A 23,834-nucleotide genomic window follows, 5' to 3' on the forward strand; every position below is an offset into this window, starting at 1 on the left:
TGAATTTTTTTAAAGCTAGTTTGCGGAGTACAACCCCTATTTTTCGCCATGAGCTATACCTCACCAAGCCATGAAATACAGTGCCATCTTACAAATGGCTATTCTGTTGCAGTCAAGTCTCATTAGATTCTATCCATGCTAACTTTCTCAGCCCTGTTATCATTTGTAAAAAAACATTATTAATTTAAAGAAAATACAGTGTCACTTAAAACCTGCATCATGCATATAATAATAGTAACACAGAAAAGATAACAAAGAAAAAAAATACAGGGGATCATTAGAGCAGCAGTTATGCAAAATAAATGATGATAATTGTCTCACACTTTGCTGTAAACATGCACATAAAATAACTGAAGCTTAAATACAGAATATGCATTGTGACGTCTCTTATTTAAGAGTGCTCTAGAAAAGATAATGCAGCCTGCTCTCTGCAGCAGTGATTGTAAATACACTGCTCTTTCTCTGTCTTTCTTTCTGCAGTGCCTGGCACACACCCCGTTCTCCTTCTGCTGATGTCATGCAGCATGACAGAGCTGTTTAAGCATCTCCCTCCCTCCTCATCCTCTTATTGCTTTGCTGACTCTTCTCTGCAGCACTGAAGCACACAGCTCGGCTCTCTTCTTTCTCCTCCATGCACGCACAGACGTTCACATGGCTGTGAGGGAAGCTGCACTTGTTCGGAGCTCATGCCGAGAGGAAAACTAAACCTTTGTACACCTTGGAAGATTATTTCCATTGGCTAGAGTATTGCTTTTGTTTTCTTTCTGAAAAAATATTTTTTGTGATCAAATATGCCTGTAGAAGCTACTAAGGAGGATGAGGCCTGGGAAGGAAAGACTGAATTACCGGTACAAGCTGGAACAGGTGAGTGAAGTAGGAAAGCAGCAGCATTCTGCATACTGAAATGTTTCTAACATTTTACATAATATTTGTCTGTCTGGGATGGGACCATTTGGCAGATAGAAGGAAGGAACAGGACAGTGCAGATGAATACAGATGAGAATGCTTGACATACCTTCCAGACGTCTCTCATATTCAGGCCTGTCCCTGACTTTGATTCAGAAATTTTTATTGCTCCCCACAGTTTGTTTATGTACAAAAACAAAAATAGTTAAATCATATAATAATGTCAGTTATAAAGTTATATGTTTATTATTTTTTAATATATCATTAACATTCTGAAGAAATCAAACCAATTTTTAAGATTTGCTCTTGTTCTCAAGACATTGTCCCTAATATGTTAAGCTTTTGGCATAAATTCCTAGGCAAGAGGTTGACAGCTGTGTAGTCTATGTCAGAATAGGAGCTTTAGGTTAGTATACCTTCATCACTACAATGATGTTTTTTATTTTCATTACTGTATGCTGTTTTTTTAAACTTGAGTACAAGTTTACTTTTATATGGCAAGGCAGTATAAAACCATATAATGATGGCTGAGAGAAAGTAAGTTTTGTTGCTGTGTGAAAGCGTGAGATCAAATCTGTGGAGACGTATTTATGGGTTATGGGTGTGGGTGGGTGTACTTAATACACAACTAATTGGATGCAGGTATGTTTATTTTTGGTTGTGCATGTATTTAAACTGCAAATTCAAATGCGGTTTAGTTTTTGAGGAACCTGTTTACATCTAAGTATCCTGAATCATCACATACATCACCCTTAGACAAATCTTTGTTGCGTAGCATGAATCTTTATATAGCTTCATCACAAATCAGGGGTAGAAGACATAAGATTTCCTCATTTTTCATATACGCATCTGCTTTTTATCTTTGATTTTGTTGTCCATAAATTCATTCGATTACACTGCAGTTCAAAGAATAGGTCATATATTTTCTGTATGCTGCACATAGTAGTTATACATATCCTTCAAACATAGGTTTCTTTGTTTTTCACTTTTTAAATTACTTCTGTTACAGCCTGTGTTGGCCCCATTATCTTTATGATTGGCAAATGTTTAAAAAAATGACTCAAAAACTGGTAGAGTACTCCTTTATCCTAGTCTGAGGAAACAGAAATGTTGTCTAGTGAAAGCATTAATTTAGTTTGGATATTTTATTAATCTTTCTTAGTTTGTTTGTGAGGCCCTTTGGCACTTTACAGTCTCATTTAATGAAAAGATATTCAAGATGAAGTGAAGCATGTTAAATATTTCCTCTTCTAAATGGTGTTATTTTGCGAAATTTACAAACAGATATAGCGTTCGGTTTACATTTATATATATATGTGTGTGTGTGTGTGTGTGTGTGTGTGTGTGTGTGTGTGTGTGTGTGTGTGTGTGTGTGTGTGTGTGTGTGTGTGTTCTCCCTCTCTCTGTTGATACACACACACACACACACACACACACACGCACTATATAGCTATCTCTAGATTTATCATATATAATTTAGGTGAAACATAAAAAAATAAAAATACTATGTAACATTTTTGTCAGATGACAAAGTAAACTATGTGTATCCGTTATTTAGGTCTGGCCCCTTGCAGATATTTTTCTAGACATCATCACGCTGAGCTTTACACCTATAATAATTGTAAGCATTATTTGTATTGCCAGCATGCCAGCATTATAGTTATTTATATAGCCTAACCATAAATTACAAAAAGGAAAAAAATAAGGCAGGATAAGTAACCTTTCTATAAACCAGCCATCTCCCTACATTTCAGAAGTATCTCAGGCCTGTAGTACAGAGCAATGCATATTGAAGTATGTAAACGCTTCACTCTATAGTTTCTCATATTGTTTTCAACTTAATTATTTCTTTTTTTTTGTAATAGAACATAAGATCGAATTGCATTAATAATGTGCAGAAATGCACACTTTCAAACATCAGTTGAAACAGAATGCATACTTTGATCATAAATGATCTGCAAATAACAACAGAAAGAAGTTATGACTTTGCAATAATTCTTCTTCTACTGACTGTTCAGTATTCTATAACAATTGAAGCCATAGCTGTACAAGTTTATAACAACTGAAGCCATAGCAGTATAAGTGCATAACAACTAAAGCCATAGTGATACAAGTGCATAACAACTAAAGTCATTGGTATACAAGTGCATAACAACTAAAGCCATAGTTATACAACAGAGACAAGCATTTGGACATACTGTTTGTTGAGGAAGAAGCACATTATAAATTTGTAAGGTAATATCAAATAGAAATACATGCATATAAATGATATCTTAGCCAAGCTTCAGTATCATATTTTAAGTGGACACTAGTTCTACAGAGTTGCTAGCCTAGAAGAATAGGCCATTAAGACATTAAAATGATTGCTGTGTCATGCTGTGGCACCGTAGATGCTTGGCTTTGTAGGGATTTGAACCCATGAACATCTTATTTCTTAACTACAGATTAAACTACAGAACCATGAATTGCTTAACATTATGTCTTAACTGTATGTGTGAAAAATCTATTTTGCATTCAGTATATACACTGTATATAAATATGCGTTACTTGTTTGTTGGAAATACTGATGTAAGACTGGGCCAAGGCTTGCTTTTAGTTCGGATACAAAAGGATATACAGAGGATGCAGTTACATTCTGCAATTCCTGTGCACTTAAATTAAATCACAATAAAACAAGAAAAGTAAATACAGTAAGAACAAGAATCGTAAAAGCAGAAGTAAATTAACTTAGGCCTTCTCTGGTTCGGAGGCAATCATAAATGCAGCCAGGATATTTGGAATTGTGAAATAGTTTTCAGAATGTTACCCCTAGAGAGAGATAAATACAGGTGAAAATGATTCCTGTAAAGGGAGGGAATGAAACAAAAGGATAAAATCTGAGCTAGTGAAGGGGAAACTGGTGATAGGATTAAAAGGAGAATTTTTACATGTAAGATATAGAATGAAATGCAGATTATAAGAAAGGAATAACTGCATGGCAAAAAAGACCAAAGAATCATAATAAAGTAAGAGCCCATTTTACTACGGGACATGAAACTGACAAGCACAATAGAAAAATTATGGAAGAATGAAGGGATCCTAATAATGCAGGCAGAAGTTATTGAAGAATCATATGATCAGTTCTGCTAGTGTCACTGTGCATGAAGTTGCAAAACAGTTGGGATTTGCCCTTACCCCACTCTTGTGTGATCTCTGAGGTGGTATATATAATTAGCAAAGGTTGTGAGGGGGCTGTAGCAAAAACATGTTTTTTTTAATTTTTTTATTTGAGTTACAGTCCTTTTGGGTTGATGTTTTAAGTTTGCAGTTTTGGCACTTTGATATTTCAGTGTACATCCATATAGGTATACACACACACACACACACACACACACACACACACACACACACACACACACACACACACACACACACACACACACACACACACACACACAAAGTAAGAAAATGCTGCATTGATTTGCTATTTATAATTGAATGACTTTTAGCCTTGGTCTGTTACTGTCATATAGGTTTTATGCACATCATCTTTTTTGTCTCACATACTGTTTTAGAGTTTGTCTCCTGCATCTTTGGATGTTCCAAGTGGGCAGTTTGTGGACTTAACATATGGTTCAGGTTCTGTGGTCTCTGACAGGCTTCAGTTTTGGATCCTTTGTTGTTCTCTGCATATATAAATCTGTTGGGAGAACTTATTATGGAAAGAGGTCCTCAGAACCACTATATGCAATGTAAAATGAAATAAAATAATGGAAAATAAAGGGAGATTAAAAATAAACTGGCAGGAATGAGTAACTGTAGTAGAGGGGTTTAAGTAGTGCTTATCGTTTCACAACAAACGACAATTGATATGAAATTAAATAAGAAGGCAACTAGAAGTTACTTTTTGTGTTATAAGGATTGGGGAGGCACATGCTGTTTACTTCAGCTGTTAGTTGCTCCGTTTAAGGGCTGTTTTATTGGGTCATCATGTAACTTCCAACACTATCATGCAGATATAAAGCAGCATAAAGCATACATTTATTGTTTATCACTGATTTTCAGATTTGGATTTGAATCACTGTATCTAGTCTAAATTTTTTAATTTCTTGTTGCTTTCATTTTAATCCATTTTGGCCCTCCTTGTCCATAGCGTTAAGCTCCTCCTCCTTAACCTTATGACCCATTCATTCCTGGACTTGCTGGACAAAGCCACATTGTCAGCAAGTGTGAGACAGGTGAGACAAGATGAACCATCACTGGTGGGCACTTTAAATATTTTTTATGCCCTACCTTCTGTCCCATCCCGCACCCTATATGCAGGCATCAGTAAGGTTGTGTGTTCACAAATTAACTGTTGGGCTATTTCTTAATATTTATAGCAAGGCTGAAGACATCAGCTTCCACTGTGGGTTGTAGTGCTGGCAAAAGCCCCTTCCAAAAGGATGAGCAGACCATTAAAGTGACACTTATTTTAGCTTTCATACCTGCCTCCTTGAGGACTCAGTCCACTCCGCATTCCCACATCTTCTGCATCACATTCAGGGTTTCATCTCTTGGTGCCATAGAGTCTGATCAATTGTTACATTTGTTTGTGGCAAGATTTCCATAACTAGCTATAAAGGTTTGGGTGGTACACAAATAGAAAGATGGCTGCTAAGTCTAACACAATTATTTAGATATCACAAAAAGTACATAAACTGTTATGATTTGGGGTTCCCTTTTGAGTGACAATTTAGGATTATAAATCAGGCATAAGATCTGTTATGGGAAGGGATACTTAGTGCAAAATGATGGAAGACAACATGGAGGATGAGAAACCTTGATGGGTTGGGAGGGGGTCATGTCAGAGTGCAAACCTGCTTGGTTAGAAACTGACAACATAGTTATTAGTTACTTTGATAAGACTAATTAGACATGGCAACATACTCCATCTTTACTATGGTGCATGGTGCTAGTTTCTGCATTGGAACTGGTATGAGTGTTATTAACTTGGGTAAACACATGCTGTACCACATACTGTCATGCATGATTTGCCGAAAGTATATCTTCAAAATGGATGCTATCCAAGGTGCAAATAGGTAGCTTTCTACCATATAACTATTTGTTTGCAATGTCTAACTGATGTCTTATGTAGCTTAGAAAGTGAGAAGTAGACAGGACATTGAGTCAAATGTGTTAATCAGATTGACAAAAGTGTTGTCAAGAAGATGAGGATTAAGTAGAAGATTGAGTTTTGAAAACTTAAATGCATCTTTATTAATGTGTGTTTATTAAAGTGCTTTAGCCAAAGTGCCATCACAATAAGAAAAGATAAATAGGTACACAAATGCAAAAAGTTACTAATAAATAACAGTAGCAATTACAAAAAAAAAAAAAAAGCGAACATAATCATAAGCCAGAATGAAAGGTGAGCAGTCAGTGGTCAGCAATGAGTGCTACCCTAAGCCACTAGGGAGGAAGGTTCCAGAACTGCGGTGCTTGATAAAAGAAAGAGTGGCAATCAAATTTATGCAAGCATACTCTGAGAACCACAAAAAAAAAAAAAACTCATGGAAGAGAAACAGAGAAGCCTAGCAGGAATGTATAGTGCCATTTGTGTTTTGACAGTTATTACCCAACAGCTGGTCAGTTGTAGGGAATTCATCATATAATCTCACTTCTTCATTAGAGTTTTATTAATACATCTGTAGAGACTGTTCATGACAACATTTCCAAGTGCTGCACAATCACTTTGCAATCCATGTTTTGCATCCTGAAATAAGTCAAGTCTTCAAACTTCTGTGCTTCTTTTCATTCAAATTCAAGTGGGCAGCTTATAAAGTTATAGTTTACGTGGAAAGTAAAATTACTCTTAAAACTGATATAGCTTTAACACAATCTTAAATATTTCATGCAGCCAGGTAGTTTAGACATCCAGCTTCACCTTAAAGAGCAGCTACACCCTGAAGTTTTCTTAATCCAATGTCAGAATTATATTTCTACATATAATATTACCTAGATGTAGTTTAGTCCTCATAAAACCCTTCAATAGCATTCGTTTTTCTCATTTCCATTTTTTTCTGCCAGATTATGAAGATTTCATCATATATTGCCTATTCAAATCTTATGCTGTCTAGCTTAGATGTTTAAAGTGATTTGTCAATGTTTCTAATACAACGTGGCGTTCAATAAGTCATGTGCTGTGATATATTTTCCAGCTTGCCCTTCCTTTCTTTTATGAGACGTTTTTTAATAAAAAGCTTCATAAACTTTTTATTAAACCATGGCTCAAAAGTTAGCTTTTCCAGTTGTGATGTTATCATGGGGTAATGTGAACTACATCCATAGACTTCAATGGTGCACCTTCATGCATGCGCCATGGTGGGCCATTAGTCTGTGGATGCAACAGATGCTTATGCTTGTGTCATTGAGGTTAAACTTCTTAGTTTTTCTTCAGTGGCATCAATGCAAGGAAAACACAACATTTATGACTAATCAGATATCCCTCAAAATTATGATATTGATAGCACACCCCTAAAAGAGACCAATGGTGAGGTGCCTAGGAACACAGATAGATAGTAACCTAAACTTTTAACATCACATAGCTACAGTAGCAAGGAAATCCTTCTGTGTGGCTCAGCTTATAAGTAAAGGCAAGGCATCAAGATCGAAGGAAGTCACACTGCCATTGTACTTGTCCCTCATCATGACCATGACTGAGTACAATGCTCCCTTCTGCAAGTACATACACCAATTGGAGTGCCCTCACAGGTTTCTCACTAAAAAGCAAATACAAAGTGTAAGACACATGTCTTATGCAGACCGACTAAAGGCCTTATCCCTTTACTATGTCTCATATTGTTTATTGAGAGGAGACTTATGCCTAACCTACAAGGCATTGTCTGATCTAGCCCTGATGAAAATGTTACATATTCACAAAAAAATGATACAAGCGTTGTGCATTCCATGGACCTGAACCTTGTTTGTGAAAGAACTTGCTGGAGAGACAAATTTATATCCCAAAGGCTACCTTATCTATTGAATAAACATCTAATCTTTGTAAAAGAAAGCCCATCCCTCACTCTTTTCAAAAAGAATTTGGATTAATGGATGGGGAATCATAAATTCACTCCTGGGGTACTGTCCATGTCCCTTATGGACAGAGGCAGTCTGTAAAATGACTCAGAGCTCCAACACCCAAAACCCACTACCCTGATACTACCCCATCCCATATCTGGGGAATTAAGATATACTATTGTCATATTCTGGGTATTATTGGCTAGGCTTGTGAAGGCTCTTGGGTCATTAGCCTAGTAATCACTTATAAACCTATGAACCTTTATGAAGGTGATGACCACAATGTTTCCTGATGGAGGAAAGTGTTATTTGGGAGTTTATGCACTGCATGCAGTAGTGCAAAGGTAGGTTTCAAATCTTCATCAAGTCATATTAACAAGCTGAAATGGTAGAAACATGTTAGTTTTCAGTCTTGGTTGATGTAAACAGCTAAAGAATCCTTGTATCTAGTTCAAGCTGGAATAATGTACTTCCTTTTTTACAGGAAGATCACTTGACTGGACTCAGCCCTCTTAATCCAAAGTCATAGTCATCATCTACATAGTGACTTCACTGCCCACAGAAATGATCTAAACACACTTTTTGTAGCCTACTGTTTTAGCATTTATACCTTCTAACAAAATATTACTTCATTTATACGGGATGACAAAAAGATGAGAGCTGCTAACACTGTACACTGGGTACTTAGTACAGGACTACTATTTTCACAGCAGGCATTATGGCTGATCTACTCAATAACCATTTATTTTATTTTCTTTTGGCACCTGAATCCACAGCAGCCCTAATGCCTCAGAAAAGCTTAAATTAGAAACACATGTAAAAAAAATTCCAAGTGTACTTCAAGTGGTTACTGCCTTGTGGTTGAATGATTTTCTTCTCAGTTGTCTGTCTCCTCTCTAGATAGTACAGACAAATACTTCAGTACTCTAACATAAATAAATGGTGATTCAAAACCCAGGGTTATGCAGGTGATAAAGCAAATCTTTGACAGCGAGATCTGGGGTGTCAGCAGAGCATCAAATAGAAAACCAAACAATTCTACAAACATTTCTGGAGACTGTGTTGCAGCAGTTATTGAAAAGGCAGTAATACTTGCCAAAATCCTTCCTTTTCAGTCCTAATGAAGTCAAAACGAATATGTACGCTCTGTAAAATGCATGTACATAATATTGTTGATCTTCACCGTTGTTTCTTTACTATCAACTCATTCAGTGTTTAGTTTGTGGCCTGCAACTTCAAAGCTCAGGTACACAGGCTCCTCTCTCATGAGTGATGAATTCAGTCCTTTCAGCTGAATCCTTCCTTGTCCTGATCAACTTTTCCTTTAAAACAACAGATGAATTTACAGTCAAGCTTCATGGAAATCATGAAACTCAGCAGCTCAGTTTCTACTGATAGCTTTCAATGTGAGTTCTTTCATCATCTGTTGATGTTTTAACAAAAATGTTAAATCAAGCACATTTGATTAAATTCATAGCTTTTAGTAACTGGTTTAGGTGAGGTCCGTTTTCAGTGGTGGTTTCTGGTTAAGTGACTTGATCTGAGTCTTACAGTAGGAAAATGGAGGCTGAGGGACTCAAACCCAGGACTATAGGATGACATTTGTTAGCAGCTTATAGCCTTAAATAATCTAAGTTGCAAAATAACTTTATGCTTTTGTCTCTTTGGAAAGGCTGTTCCAGTGATGGCATAAGTAATTGACATCTTTTCCTTTGTAAAAGTTAATTTATTTTTGCAGTGTATTAAAGTATATGGATCTTGTATACTGTTAGTATGAGGGAGAGAATTTAAGTACAGGCATAATAAAAGTGATATTATTTTGTATTGTGATTTTGAAAGTGTTGCTATGACTCTGAAAAACAAGGGGTTGAGAGATATGCCTGCTACAACTTTACAATTTTTTTCTACAAATAATCATTGAAAACTTTTGAAAAGTCTTGACTGGCTTTAGGCACTGAACAATATCCGATTGCACTGATTGTCTTAGTGCAAAGGCTATGGTGTAATATAGTTTGTGCTGTTCTGGTAAGGGCATTGCTGTGGTACATGTAAAACAGGAAAATGTACAAACTTTTAACTGTGAAAAAATAAATAAATAATAATAATAAAAAAAAATATATATATATATATATATACATATATGTATATATATATGTACATTTGTGTGTATGTGTGAATAAAATATGAAAATTCTGTATGCAGTCATAGTTCACAAAGAGTATGGCCATTATGTCCTCTTAAAATAAATCAGCATTCCTTCTCTTACAAGTCACTGTTGCTTGAAGTGCTCTTGATTGTCTCTTACATTGCCTCATATTTTTTGTCCTGCCCCCATAACATTTTTGATTTTCTAGTAAATCAATGAGGATTACAGTCAGTCAATAATGCTAAATATTAAGGTTTTATACTATTTATTATTTAGGTAATGTGTGTTATGCATGTTGATGCAAAAGTCAGTAATGCTTGGGAGTTGGTATAATGGTTAAGGTGGTTAGCAAATACAAGGTACAGGGTTTGAGTCTCAGCTTTCAGTGAAGTAGACTAGGTTTAAAATGTCCCGCATAGACCTAGTACTTACATTTGAGCCTGTTCCAGACATTAGAGTTTCATAATTCATATGGTCTAGATAATGTGTTGATGCAAACGCTGCTGTTCTGTTAACCTTTTAAATGAATTTGTGTAACATTTAAAAACTCTCCCTAATTTTAGGCTTTTGTTCCCCACTATTATTTTTGTTTTTTTCCAGAATGTCCTTGAGAGGTAGGAGTGCTGTCAATGTGGTATCACATGACCTTTAGATCTTTTTCCTACTTTTCTATCATTAATGGGAGATATCTAAACACATAAATAGCTGAATATATCAACTGTGGAAAAAGAACTGACCCAATAAATGGGTAGTAACATCTTCAGTTAATCTAACAGACCTGCACCATGTATTTGCTTTAAATATTCATGTATGTTGTTATATAAAATCGCCATTGCATTTGAAAATGCTGTTCTTACCGCATGTTAACATATGTCTGCTGTTTGAATCCTAAATGCAGTGTACCATGTCATGAGACAGGTTAGTTTTACCCTACTGAAGATGTGTTTTTGCTATAGTAATCCTGCTCAGTACAAGAGGAACCGCAGATTTAGACATTTGGTGCATGTGCTTGGCTGAGGAGCCAATGGTGAAAAGCTACTATCTGTGGGATTATAACTGAACATCTCTAGGTCAGAATCCCACCTAAACATAATGATACCACAGCTCTGCGGATCTCTGGTTGGCCAGGGATAGCCAGCCGCAAGGTCTGCGAGGAGTGCCGCTTGTCACTGGGTCAGAACGTAAATGGAAGGGGGACACCTTTCCAGCAGTGCACTGAATGTTTGTAGGGAACTGGGTGCTAAATCATTCTTAGATGACTTGATTAAGAGAAGTATTTTGCTTTATGTAGAATTGAAGAGAGCTCCATAAAAGGTCTGACAGTTGGCACAGAGAATAAAGGAGCTATTGCAAGCTGATTCCTGTGGTCTAGTGGCCTCAGGTTTGATTCTCTCAGCCTCCATTGCCTAACTGTATGACTTTAAACAAGTCACTTAACCAGACGTTGCTCCTTAGCTGAGTGTGAAAAAGGTCCTTGGAGATCAGTGCTCAGTAAATAAATACAAGTAGTATTCTCTCTGATAAATACCTGTCTCTCCAACATGCTCTATTTATTATTGCAAAAGAGATTGAAATCCCTTGAACAGGTGTTCATGCTATCGTTGGACTTGTGGATGTGTAATAGGTCTGACAGGAGAGGGTCTGTTGAGGCTCTATACATGAGGCAGGGGTCACCTCTTAGTAGCCTGATAAATGAGATGAGGCACTAGACTTTGAGATGACTTGGGCATTATATTCAATGATCAGCATAGTGAGATGTGAGTACAGGGGAATGATTACATCCATGACTGGGATACCATACATTTAAATATAAGATGTGTGATGAAAAAGTGGCTTCCTTACAATAGTGGATGGATGGTGTTCAAAGGACAGTTCATTGTCCACATAGTTTCCTGGATCCCTGACTGAAATCAACTTTCAGGGGTGTGTTGTCAGTGTAATAGTTACAAGGTAAGTCATACTTACCAAAGGATGTGTTTATACATTTTTGGCATTTAGTTTTAGCCAGCTACTTCTTTGGTTAATGACTTCTTGGAGACTCTTGCTGCCCTTTGGGGAGCTTATGATGGCACCCCATTTATGGTCAGCTGCAGACTTGATCAGCCATAAATTCTTAACATTTGCTTTGGCTGCCAAATAAGTAAATGCCAAAGAGGAGTGGCCCAAGAACTAAACCCTGGGGTATACCATTAGTGAAAGATCTTTTGCATGAGGTAGAGCTGCCCAACCTAATCTCCTGGGTTTTATTTGTGAGACAGTTTGCTATCTAATGAGTTACACAGGGATTTGCAATTAGTTGGGAGAGTTTATCTATGGTACTTAAGTATAAGATGGTGTCAAATGCTTTTGTGAGATCTATATTTGAACTGCGTACTAATTTGTCCTCATCCTTTGGTTTAGTATCCTTCTCAAAAACATCAGTCAGGTTAAGTAAACAGGAGTTGCCATTTACAAATCTGAATTGGCCTATTTTGAGAGTTTGTAGGTTAAATACATCTTTATATAGTATTTCCATAAAGGGCCTTTCCATAGTCTTACAGATAAGAGAGGCTTGTGGGTGTGTCATTTCCTGGTCTGTTGATGCCCCGCCTTTTTACAAAGGGATGACTGCTGCTGCTGCTGCTTTCTTCTGGTTATCTGTCACAAAGTCTGTTTGGGGGCTGATGTCGAATAGCCTCTGTAGGGAGGTAACAACAACTGCTGCCGGCGGATCAATAGAACTGGGTGTGTTATCTGGTCACATGAAAGTAGTGATCCTGGCTTTGGATAGTGCCTTGGAGGTCTGTTTTTGAGAGATTTGAGGGATGTGTAGAAGCAGGCATGTGATATGGGAATACAGGATGGAGGGGGGGGGGGTAAACTTTGATCTAAATTTATCCACTAGTAGATTAGCTATATCCTCTGGGCCCAAATATGTGATATTATTTACTATTAGCTCTGAGCAGTGCTAGGTATTGTTTCTGAGGTTCATAACGTAATTGAAAGGGCTTTGTAGTTATCCTTTGCCCATGCGGTTATTTGGCTGTTGATAATTGTCACTGTCATAGTGACATCCTGACTGCCATGTGGTAAATGGGAAAACAGGGTTGTGGTTGGATGGATGGCTTTGGTTGATTTGATTAGGGTCCAAAGTTCCTTGTTACATTTAGCAAGACCATTATTGGCATCTTGACAGCTAAATTTATTTTTTCATGTAATGATTTTTTTGTTTTATTATACAGCCATAAGTGTTTTCACAATATGGGTTTATTTTTAAATTTGGCATTGTATTTACTTCTGAGAATGAATGATACATCTGTGCGGATGCGTCTATGTAGCTTTTTACCTGTGCATAGAATTTGGTAGTAAAGGATTCTGTAAGCAATATGGGCATCTAGATGGAAAGGGCATTTGAATTCAGCCAGGTCATCACACAGTTTTAGTAGATTAACCGTAGCATAACCTCTGAATACTAAGGTATTGAAAGATGCTTCCTGCTTCCGTCTTATGATAGATATGATTGATTTGTGGTTTGATTTGTCCAGAAGAGAAGCTACAATTGCTGGGGTGCAACAAAACTGTCCCATACTGGTAAAGACAATTCCAGAACTGTATCTCCCCTTGTTGAGGCCTGGATTAATCAATTGAGAGTTTGTATTGATGAAGTCTAGAAATTTCTGGCAACATGTTTGAGGATGTATACATCAACCAGTTAATGGAGGGGTAGTTGAAATCTTCTAGGAGAATGGTGTTTGGGTTAATGCATATGGATTCCATGCTGGTTAGGTAGGGGGTATGGGCTGAAGGGGACATACAGGGGGCCCTATAATTAGCTATGATATGATAAGGAGTTTTGTTATTAGTAAGTTGGATGTTGAGAAGTTCTATTTCATTATCTTGTCTAACATGCCTGGAGTGAAAATGTTTTTTTTTTTTCAGGAATATGGAGACACTGCTACCTTTAGTGCCTTCATCTAATGTGATGGGGCTGAATCTGTGGTAGGCACTGAAACCATTTCAATGGCCTTGAGCCAATTCTCCTTGACAGTATCTCTCTCTTTATATATATATATATATATATATATATATATATATATATATATATATATATATATATATATATATATATATATATATATGTATACATATATATATATATATATATTGATGCTAAGGTGCGCTTATAGGGTGTGGAGTTTTTTTTTTTTGTTAAAGCTCCTAGCATTGAACAGCAATGCCTTTGCATTATCCAGATTCTGCTGTATTATGCTGGAAGTTTTAGAAGTCTGATATTGCCTAATAGATGGTGAACAAGGATTTAGCCAATATATAAAAGATTTGGGGGGTGGGGATAAGTGTAGGCCATACTTGGCAGTTAGAACTGTTTACCATGTCATCCCCAGCCTGATATATATCGCACCCCCTTGGAATGACACCAGAAGTTAAGGCAGTTATTGAAGTTAATAATCTTTATTTATATTACAACATCACTCTAGGCAATGGTAAAATGCTGCTAATTGCTAGGCTCATACCTGCCTCAGATACATATCCTGAGAGCATCCATCATATCTCTTTTCATATAGTCCAGGATGTGCACTATGGCAGCGTCATATGTGTTTTTGTAGTGTACGGGCGTGAGTGCATGTGTGATGAGGTGAATCCTGACACCTGATAGGTAATTGATCATGACCCTCTCCTTGTGTAGCCTGGTGAGTGGTGCATTGGTGTATCTCACTATATAGTGACCTATGACTAGGATATTGATTTGTGTAGAGGTTTGACTTATGGGCTTTTTAAATGAGGCAGTGTGACTCTTAGATGTATGTTTCATAGTTGTTGCTGCCCGTGTTGTGTGTTTGTGAGGTTGCCGAGGGTACTTGTTTCTTACAGTACATTCCAGAAACCTTTGTGATTAAGTCAAGTTCCTTTTAACAGCCTCAATGTACATAGGTCTAGGTGTTTTGTCTGATTTGTGTGTGACAGGTTTATTGTGGTGCAGTGTGGTACTGATAACCTGCTTGTTATTTGATGTGGCTTCTTATGAGAGCCATGCCTCCAGTAACATTAAATAACTGCATTTCTCATTCACTTCATCAATCTGCTTAAGTAGTACGTGGTTATCAGTAAACATGAAACAATTGCTACATTATCTCAGGATGCTCATTTCATCCAAGTAGGCAACAGAGATGGATGGAAAGTGCAAATCCATTTCTCCAGATGCTTACTAATGTGAACTGAAGGGGAAGTTGCACCTGTGAGGTTTGGAGTTGATTAACTGGACATGCTATCTGTCTGAAATGAGTAATAAGTCTACACATGCACAGCAATGTGCCACTTACTGCAAACCACAACCTATTTGTGCAACTACTGACTATTTAAATGCACTAGGAACTTGTGGAGTAGATAGTATAGAGAAAGTTAAGGTTCTAAGTGCCTGTGTCTACAGAGTATACGGTTAAATATGTCCATGTGATAAGCAATGCAGCACAAAAGTGGGAAATTTATAGCAATACAGAGAAGCTAAAAATATTCAAATGATTACACTGGCCTATGTATCATACGATCATAGAAGGTTACTAGGCTAATGGCCCCAGGGCCCTTACAAGTCTACCCAAGAGTTTATCCCCAAAAAGAAACCTCAGTCAGCACCTGTCACTCCTGTCAATGAGGGACACAGGTGGAACCCCTGGGATAAATTTGTGGTTTCCCATCCACTCATCAAGGTTGCAACTGAACAAGACCAGTGACATACTCTGATGTGCATGGGAAGTCTATTCCAGAGACAGGGCTGCCTCTGGGAGACAAACCTGTCTCTCCAGCAGGTTTTGTTAATGTCACATATTATGTTCAGGCCTTTTGAGTAGATAGTGTGTGAGGAGTTAGACTTACGGATATGGAGCATCTCTAGTAGGGCAGGGTCCGAGATTGCCTTATAGGCAAGACACAGATCACCCCTGAGCAATCTGTACGATACAGAGTAGAGTGATTTGAGCCTGTCTGCATAGGACAGGTTTTGGAGGCCATGGATTCTCTTTATGAGGTATTTCAGTGGCCTTTCCAGTTGGTGCAGATGTTTGGAGAGGTACATCCCAAACAAGGCATTATACTCAATTATTGGTCTATTTAGGGAGGAGTATAGAGAGGTAATAACCTCCTTTTTTCTGGATGCAATCCCTTTACTTATGAGATGAACCAAGTAAAAGGCTTTTCAGACCACTGCTGCTACATGATGGTCAAATGTGAGGTTATCAACCTGAGTGTCCAGGTCTCTCACCACAGGTTGTATGCTTAGTGGGTTGCTGTTGATGTGGTAATCAGTAGGGGTCGTGTTTTTGCCAAATGGTATGATGACACATTTTTTTGTCTTTAGCTTGAGGCCATGACTTTGGCACCAGTCATTGGTTGCTGTCATTTGGGGAGTCGATGACAGCACTCAGCTTACAGTCGTTGGCAAACTTGGTCAGTCACAGGCCTTTTGTGTTTGCCTGTACCTCTGAGAAATAGATGTCAAACAGTAGAGGTCCCAGGACAGATCCCTGGGGAACTCCACTAGTGGCAGGTCTGCTGTTAGAGGTGGAGGTGCCTATTTTGACTTTGAGGGTCCTGTCGGTCAGCCAGTTGGCCACCCACCTGATGAGATAGGGATTTATGCCAAGTTGTGCTAGCTTTACAAAGATACCCGAGTGGGGGAATGTGTCAAAGGCCTTGGCCAAGTCAAGGTAAGCTGTATGTACTGACTTTCCTTCACCAGGGCCTTGGTGACAGTTTCAAAGAAGTCAACCAGGTTCAACAGGCAAGAGCTGCCCTTGATGAATCCGAACTGGGTGGGGTCAAGTGTTTGTAGATTGCCTATATCCTTGTTTATGAAATCCATAATAATACGCTCCATGACTTTACAGATCAGACTTGTCAAGCTAATGGGGCAATAGTTTCCAGGGTCAGTAGAGGCACCACCTTTGTGCAAGGGGATGAATATGCCTACAACAATCACCAGCCTAAAAAATAGCTAGGTTATTTCTCTTTTCTCATTCGAGTTAAACCTAAACAAATTTCAGCTAGATTACCAATAATCACCAGATAAGTGCACAACTGTTACAGTAAACTCAGTAAGAACACAAAATAGATTTATTCAGTGTCTTGTAGGGATAGTGTAAAACTGTCACAATCCATAGCTTTGCAGTTAAGAGTGTGGCAGCTTTTAGCAAATGATCTCTAGGTGTACATGTTAAGTATTTTGCTAAAGAAGTTTTCTCTCAAGGCCTCTAATGTTAATGAATTCTTTCCAGATGGAAATAGCTGGTTAACAAACCAAACAAATGCATACATAAATACGTATTCAGCAGTAATGTTCCTACATAAATACGTATTCAGCAGTAATGTTCCTACATAAATACATATTCGGCAGTAATGTTCCTACATAAATACGTATTCGGCAGTAATGTTCCTACATAAATACGTATTCAGCAGTAATGTTCCTACATAAACACGTATTCAGCAGTAATGTTCCTACATAAATACATATTCAGCAGTAATGTTCCTACATAAATACGTGTTCAGCAGTTGTGTTCCTACTAGCTACGTGTAAAATCTTACCTCAGTATATGAATGTTGCTATTTGTCTTTTTATCTCCATGTTTAATTTCGCCAAGTATTGGGCGCTTCTACTACCATGACAGGAATGAACCCCACACCAAAGTCAGGATAGTTAACTAAATGCAATCACAGCTTGTGGTACATGATTAATTAATTAGTATCACATGATGTACTAAATGTTTTTAAGGGATGGGCTAGCTGTGACTATGTTATGTTATTTTTGCTTTGTGCTTTTTACTTTCTGAGGAAGGAAACGCATAGTCGTTTCCGAAAACACCATTAAAGTTGTGTTAAAGAAATTAACTTTGTGACAGTTCGTGACTGTGTTATACAGTAGTTTGGCATTTTCCAGCTTACCATCTCGGGCTTTGTGTTTCAAAGTCAGGATATGATTAGAGCTCATGAAGTTAATAATGTTTCAGTTTTGATGTTAGCCAAGAATGCTCTTCTCAGCACCCACAATGTGCCAGAATCGCCTCCTTCTGTAATTCTTACTAGGTTACAAGTGTTGGCAGCATATCCAAGTATGACTGTAAATTTTATTTTTTTTTATTAGACTTATTCCTCCTCCTACTACTGGAACTGTCTGGATAGCTTTCTTCCACATTGCTCTCATTTCCACCTGCAAATCCTGGTATTTTATGACTTTATGTCTCTTGTACATAAGACACTGTATTTACTGGGTGCAGCTATTTCAATGATTAATGCTACTTTTATCTTTTTTCATGGACTACTTTATCAGGTTTTTCTTGCATTTTATTGAATTGTTGGTAATGGTTGATCCCATGTAATATAAATTTCATCATTCTCTATAATGCTTTGTGGTTCATGTTTCCAATGCTTCTCAACCACTTCTGTAATGCAGTTTTTATAAAATCCCAAGTGAAACAGCCTAGCCACATTACTGTGCCTTTCAGTATACAGGCCCTCTGCCATGAGTATATCACACCCACCAACAAGATGTACGACTGTTTTCAGTTATTTTTTTACAAAACCTGTACATGTCTGTTTCTCTCACAATTTTAATGGATTTTGTAAACCGACGTGTACATAGTCCAATGCCCTGGGCCACAATTAGCCTTTCATCTTTTGGTTTCAGTTCACCCCTCCTTAACCATTCCAGCATCAAATCTTGATCAACATCAGGTTGCTCTGGGAGATCTCTGTACTTGCCACTGTATTTATGGATTTTTAAATTTTCTTTCCTTCTTGTATTTTACTTTATTTTATATTATTTATTTTGTTTTCTGGCACATTCAGTTTCTGTCTGATTTTTGTCTACTTTTGGTTTGATTTTCATTCCAGCTTGATACCGAAATGCTTTTTCTAAACTAAATAAAGATATCATCTTAAACTTCTTCTCTTCATGTTTTTAAACTTTCAGCATGCGTGGATCTGACGAGGTCAGTAGATATATATGAGTCCCACAATTGCAGATCTGTACATGTAATCGATTTTGAGGAATCCCATACCTCCTTCAGAGTGAGCAATATATAACCTTGGTACTGATTTTTATGTATCATTTGATAAGCATTAATTATTTTTCTTGTTTTTATGTTCAGTCAATCCAATACTATTTGGGGACACTCAATCGCCACAAAACTGTAAGTCAGAACAGGAAGTGCAAATTGGTTTGTATCTTGTTCTGTATTCCTAAAATTCTTCTCGGTTTCTAATACCATGATGGGAATGATCCCCATTCCTAAGTCAAGGTATGCTTAAAGTTCATGAAATTAGTTTTGTTTCAGTCTTTGATGTTAGACAAAGGTGTTTTTCTCAGCACCTGCAATGTACCTCAGAAGTGACTCTTTCTGCAATTCATACGGAGTTAACATATATTGGTAGCATATCTAAATATGACTGTAAATTCTTTTTTATGAGACCCATTGCTCCTACTACTGTTGGAACTGTCTAGGTATCTTCTTTCCACATTGCCATCATTTCTGCCTGCAAATCCTGGCATTTTATGACTTTGTGTCTCTCTGTACTTAAGACACTGTAACCACTGGGTGTCGCGATTTCAGTGATCAATGCTGTTCTCGTCTTCTTTTCATGAACTACTACGACTGATTTTCTCACATCTATTTTTGAACTGTTGGTAATGGGTTATCCCATATGATATGAACTTCATTATTTTTTATAATGCTTATAATGCTTTGTGTCTCATGTTTCCAGTGCTTCTCAGCTGCTTCAGTATCATAATGTTAACATAATCCCAACGCAGCAGTCTTGCCACATTATTATGCCTTTCATAATACAGGCCCTTTGCAATTAGTGTATCACACCCAGCAACAACATATGTGACTGTTTCCAATTCTGTTTTACAAAACCTGAATTTATCTGTTTCTCTGACTTGTTCAATGGATTTTGTAACCCCAAGTGTATGTAGACCACTAGCCTGGGACAACAATATTAACCTTTGATATTTTGGTTTAAATTCACCTCTCCTTAAACATTCCTGCGTTACATCCTGATTGACATGAGGTTGTTCCAGGTGTTTTTTGTACTGCAGTTATATATATGCCATTTCCACATTTCTTGCCTTCTCATCTGATCCTTCACCTTGTATTCTTTCTTTTGTTTTGTGGCACATTCAGTAACTGCCTGATTTTTAGCTACTTCTGGAGCCATGTCAGACTCAAAGCCTGTCACAAGTGGTGTCCCACAGGGCTCAGTCCTGGGTCCACTCTTGTTCGGCATCTACTTTTCTGAAGTACAAGCAAACACAGGAGGGTTATGGCTGACAAAGTTTGCAGATGACTGCAAACTGGGCGCCATAGTCGAAAACACATCTGACACAGATATCCTCCAGAAGGGCCTCACAGAAACGGATAACTGGTGCCAGAGCCATGGCCTGAAGTTAAACGCCAAAAAATGCATAGTCAGACCCTTCGGGAAAAACAAGGTTACCCCTAGCTACCATATAGGTGGCAATCCACTGAGCACAGAAAAAGTCATCAGGGATCTGGGGACCCAGGTTGACAGTAGCCTTTCGTTTGAAACTCATGTTGCTAAAGTAGTTAGGAAAACCTTCTATATCGCCCACCTGATCATGAAGGGATTCACATCTAGATCAAGGGAGGTCATCGTCCCCTGTACTCATCACTCATTAGACCTATGATTGAGTACAATGCCCGTTCGGAATGTATCTGACCAGACACCTGCTGCAGCTTGAAAGGCCCCAAAAGTTCCTCACCAAAAGGATAAAGGGTCTCAAAAATATGTCTTATGCTGCCCGACCGAAAGAACTCCAGCTCTATTCAGTCTCATACCGCTTGCTCAGAGGTGACCTGTGCCTGACATATAAGGCCATGTCAAACCCAGATTTGATGAATATGCTTCACCTCAAAAAATCTAGATCCCTCAGAACCACAAGGGCGGGAGACTTAAACCTTGACACGGTTATAAATAGAACGTGCTGGAAGGACAGATTCATCACCCAGAGACTCCCTATGCTGTGGAACAAAATCCCGGTACATGTGAGGCAGAGCACCTCTCTGGCCTTGTTCAAGAGGAATCTTGACCAATGGATGGGAGATTGCAGATATACCCCAGGGATTACTTCAGTGTCACTGCTTGACAGAGGCACAGCAAAATGATAGGCATAGTTTTTATTCAAACTAAAGGGGTGGCGAAAGCCACATAACTATGGGCTAGGCTTATAAATGCCCTTGGGCAGATAGCCTAGTATGAACCTATGAACCTATGAACCTATGAACCTATTTCCATTCCCACTTGACGCTGATATGCTTCTGCTAGACTTAGCAGGAAAGTCATCTTAGATTTATTCTCGTCATGTTTTAAAACTTTCACTATGTTTGGATCTTGTGAGATCAGCAGACATGTATGCAGTCCCATGATTGCAGATTTATACATGCAATCAATTTCAAGTAGGCCCATACCACCTTCAGAAAAGGCAATATATAGTCTAGCTATACATTGATTTTTTTAAATCATTTGCTAAACATGAAGCATTTTTCTTGTTTTCCTGTCCAACTGATCCAATAACTTTTGGGGACAGTCAGTCACCCCAAAACTGTAAGTTAGAATAGGAAGAGCAAAACGGTTTATAGCTTGGACTTTGTTCCTAGATGTCAGGGCTATTTTTAGTATTAATTTTAATCTTGTAAAATATTCCTTACTAAATGTTTTTCACATTTGTTCATGTTTTATTGTCAGCCCTTCATAAATTCACAAATATTTATACACTCCCTCAATTCCTGTCCTGTTCTGGTATCTTCTTGGTGCTGCAGCCTTCCTGATACCTCCTGCATAAGGGTGGTTACGTACATTTTAATCTTATATAGGGGTATACCTGCTTGCTACATGTAATCTAACCTCTTTATACAGATATTTCTGTTGGTTACATGTAGTTCAGCTTCGTACATGAAATCTAACCTCTGCCCTGTGATAGTCCCACTAGTTGCATGTATTCTATGGCCAGTACTCCTATAAATATGCCCTTATTAATTATATACAGTGCTGTTGATAGTTACATGGAGTATAGCTTCTGTCCTTGGGAAACCCTGTCTGACCTTTGTCTAAGAAAATTCCTACTGCTACATGCAATATAAAATTACTCCTACTAGTTAAAGTTTGATAGATGCAAATATGATACTCAGTTCAGTCAGCAATGGATACATTACAGTTGGTCCTGTATTTTGTATAATCTGGCTCTTCCTCATAACCCTATGCAGTCAGATATGTAGATGTGTGTGTGTGTGTGTGTGTGTGTGTGTGTGTGTGTGTGTATATATATATATACACACACACACACACACACACACACACACACACACACACACACACACACACACACACACACACACACAGACACACACACACACACATATATATAAGCCTGTATCTAGGACTCAAGAGAAAATACAGTTATTATTGGGTTCAGTGTACTTTGTATCATTAAATTATAAATATGTACCTGCCTTTGGAATCATGGTACAGTTGCATTTTGTGTAGCTTAATGATATAGTAATGACTTGTTTTATGACAGTAGCTATAAAACAGTACACCTTAGTAAAATAAAAACATGTAAGCAAAGTGTATCTGTTTGAGTCCTTGCCAAGTCTTCTGTTCTGCTGGCACATGACCTACTTTAGCTCCCGCATAACAGAAGAAGAGATAAGGTTAGAGCTACTGGGCCTAACTTGGGTAATATTCACTAAAATAACTACATCTTGTGTACTTGGTTTGATTTCCATACCCTCTAATCTCATGCCACAAGACTGAACCAAACATGAAAACACTCAACTGGGGCTAGGTTTTACTTCCAATATTTTATTTATGTTTTAAAATGTTTAGCAAAAAAGAAAACACTTAAGCATTATCTGCATTGCTCTGAATCAATACAACCAGATGACAGTTTGTTTCATACAGCTTCATCAATGCAGTGCATTTTGGATCCCACAAATAAGTGGGGTCTTCAAATACCCCCTCCCAGTGAAATGCAGTAAAGTGCTCCCAAATGTTCTTTCTGTTATGTCTTTTATCTAATTTCCCATCAAAGTATAGCACATAAACTTTGGATCAGTCCTGTTACTAAGTATACAGTTGATTTATTAAATAAATAAATTAAAATTATTTTCAACCCCAGCCAAGACTCTCAACCGCTTAGTGCAATAACTATAGACAAAGCCAAAAATAATGTTGGGGGGGGGGGGGCTCAACAATAGGGATAGTATTAAAATAGCAATGTCTTTTATTTTTTCTCAGTTAGGGATCACCACAGCAGATCACCAATCCGTAGATTGATTGGCAGTGGTGTTTTTACAGTGTTGAGTTGCCAGCACAGCACCCAACCTTCACAGAAGACACACACACACCTACCTGCATGTCTTTAAGACTCACTCGACTGCAAGGAGGACATGCAGACTCTGCACAGAAGGCACTCCAGCTGAGAATTGAACCTGAGAACCTCTTGCTGTGAGGCGACAATGCTAACTGCTGCACCACTGTGGCCAGGGATAGTTTTAAAATATTACTCTTAAAAAAGTTGTCAGAATAATCGGCTTTGCATTCACTTGCATTTTCTGAAGGGTACAAAGTCTGAAATTCAAATGTCTGTCATTATTTAGTGATTTCAGTCATCATCTTCACCATATATGTGTTAGGCTAACTGCTTTTGTGTGAGACATTTTAAGCCTAGCCAATTTTT

General features: G+C 37.8%; 1 protein-coding gene across 1 annotated transcript in view; it reads left to right on the forward strand.

Moving 5' to 3' along the window:
* Positions 1 to 575: 575 nt before the first annotated feature.
* The window catches only part of LOC122797185 (serine-rich adhesin for platelets-like), an 801,622-nt gene continuing 778,363 nt past the window's right edge, over positions 576 to 23,834 (forward strand). The window contains exon 1 of the mRNA XM_044066008.1: positions 576 to 864. Coding sequence (XP_043921943.1) covers positions 792 to 864 — 73 coding nt within the window. The 5' untranslated portion in view covers positions 576 to 791. The remainder of the gene's footprint in view (positions 865 to 23,834) is intronic.

This window comes from Protopterus annectens, chromosome 3.part0 (genome assembly GCF_019279795.1).
Source record: "Protopterus annectens isolate FY-2018-M chromosome 3.part0, PAN1.0, whole genome shotgun sequence".
NCBI lineage: Eukaryota > Metazoa > Chordata > Ceratodontiformes > Protopteridae > Protopterus > Protopterus annectens.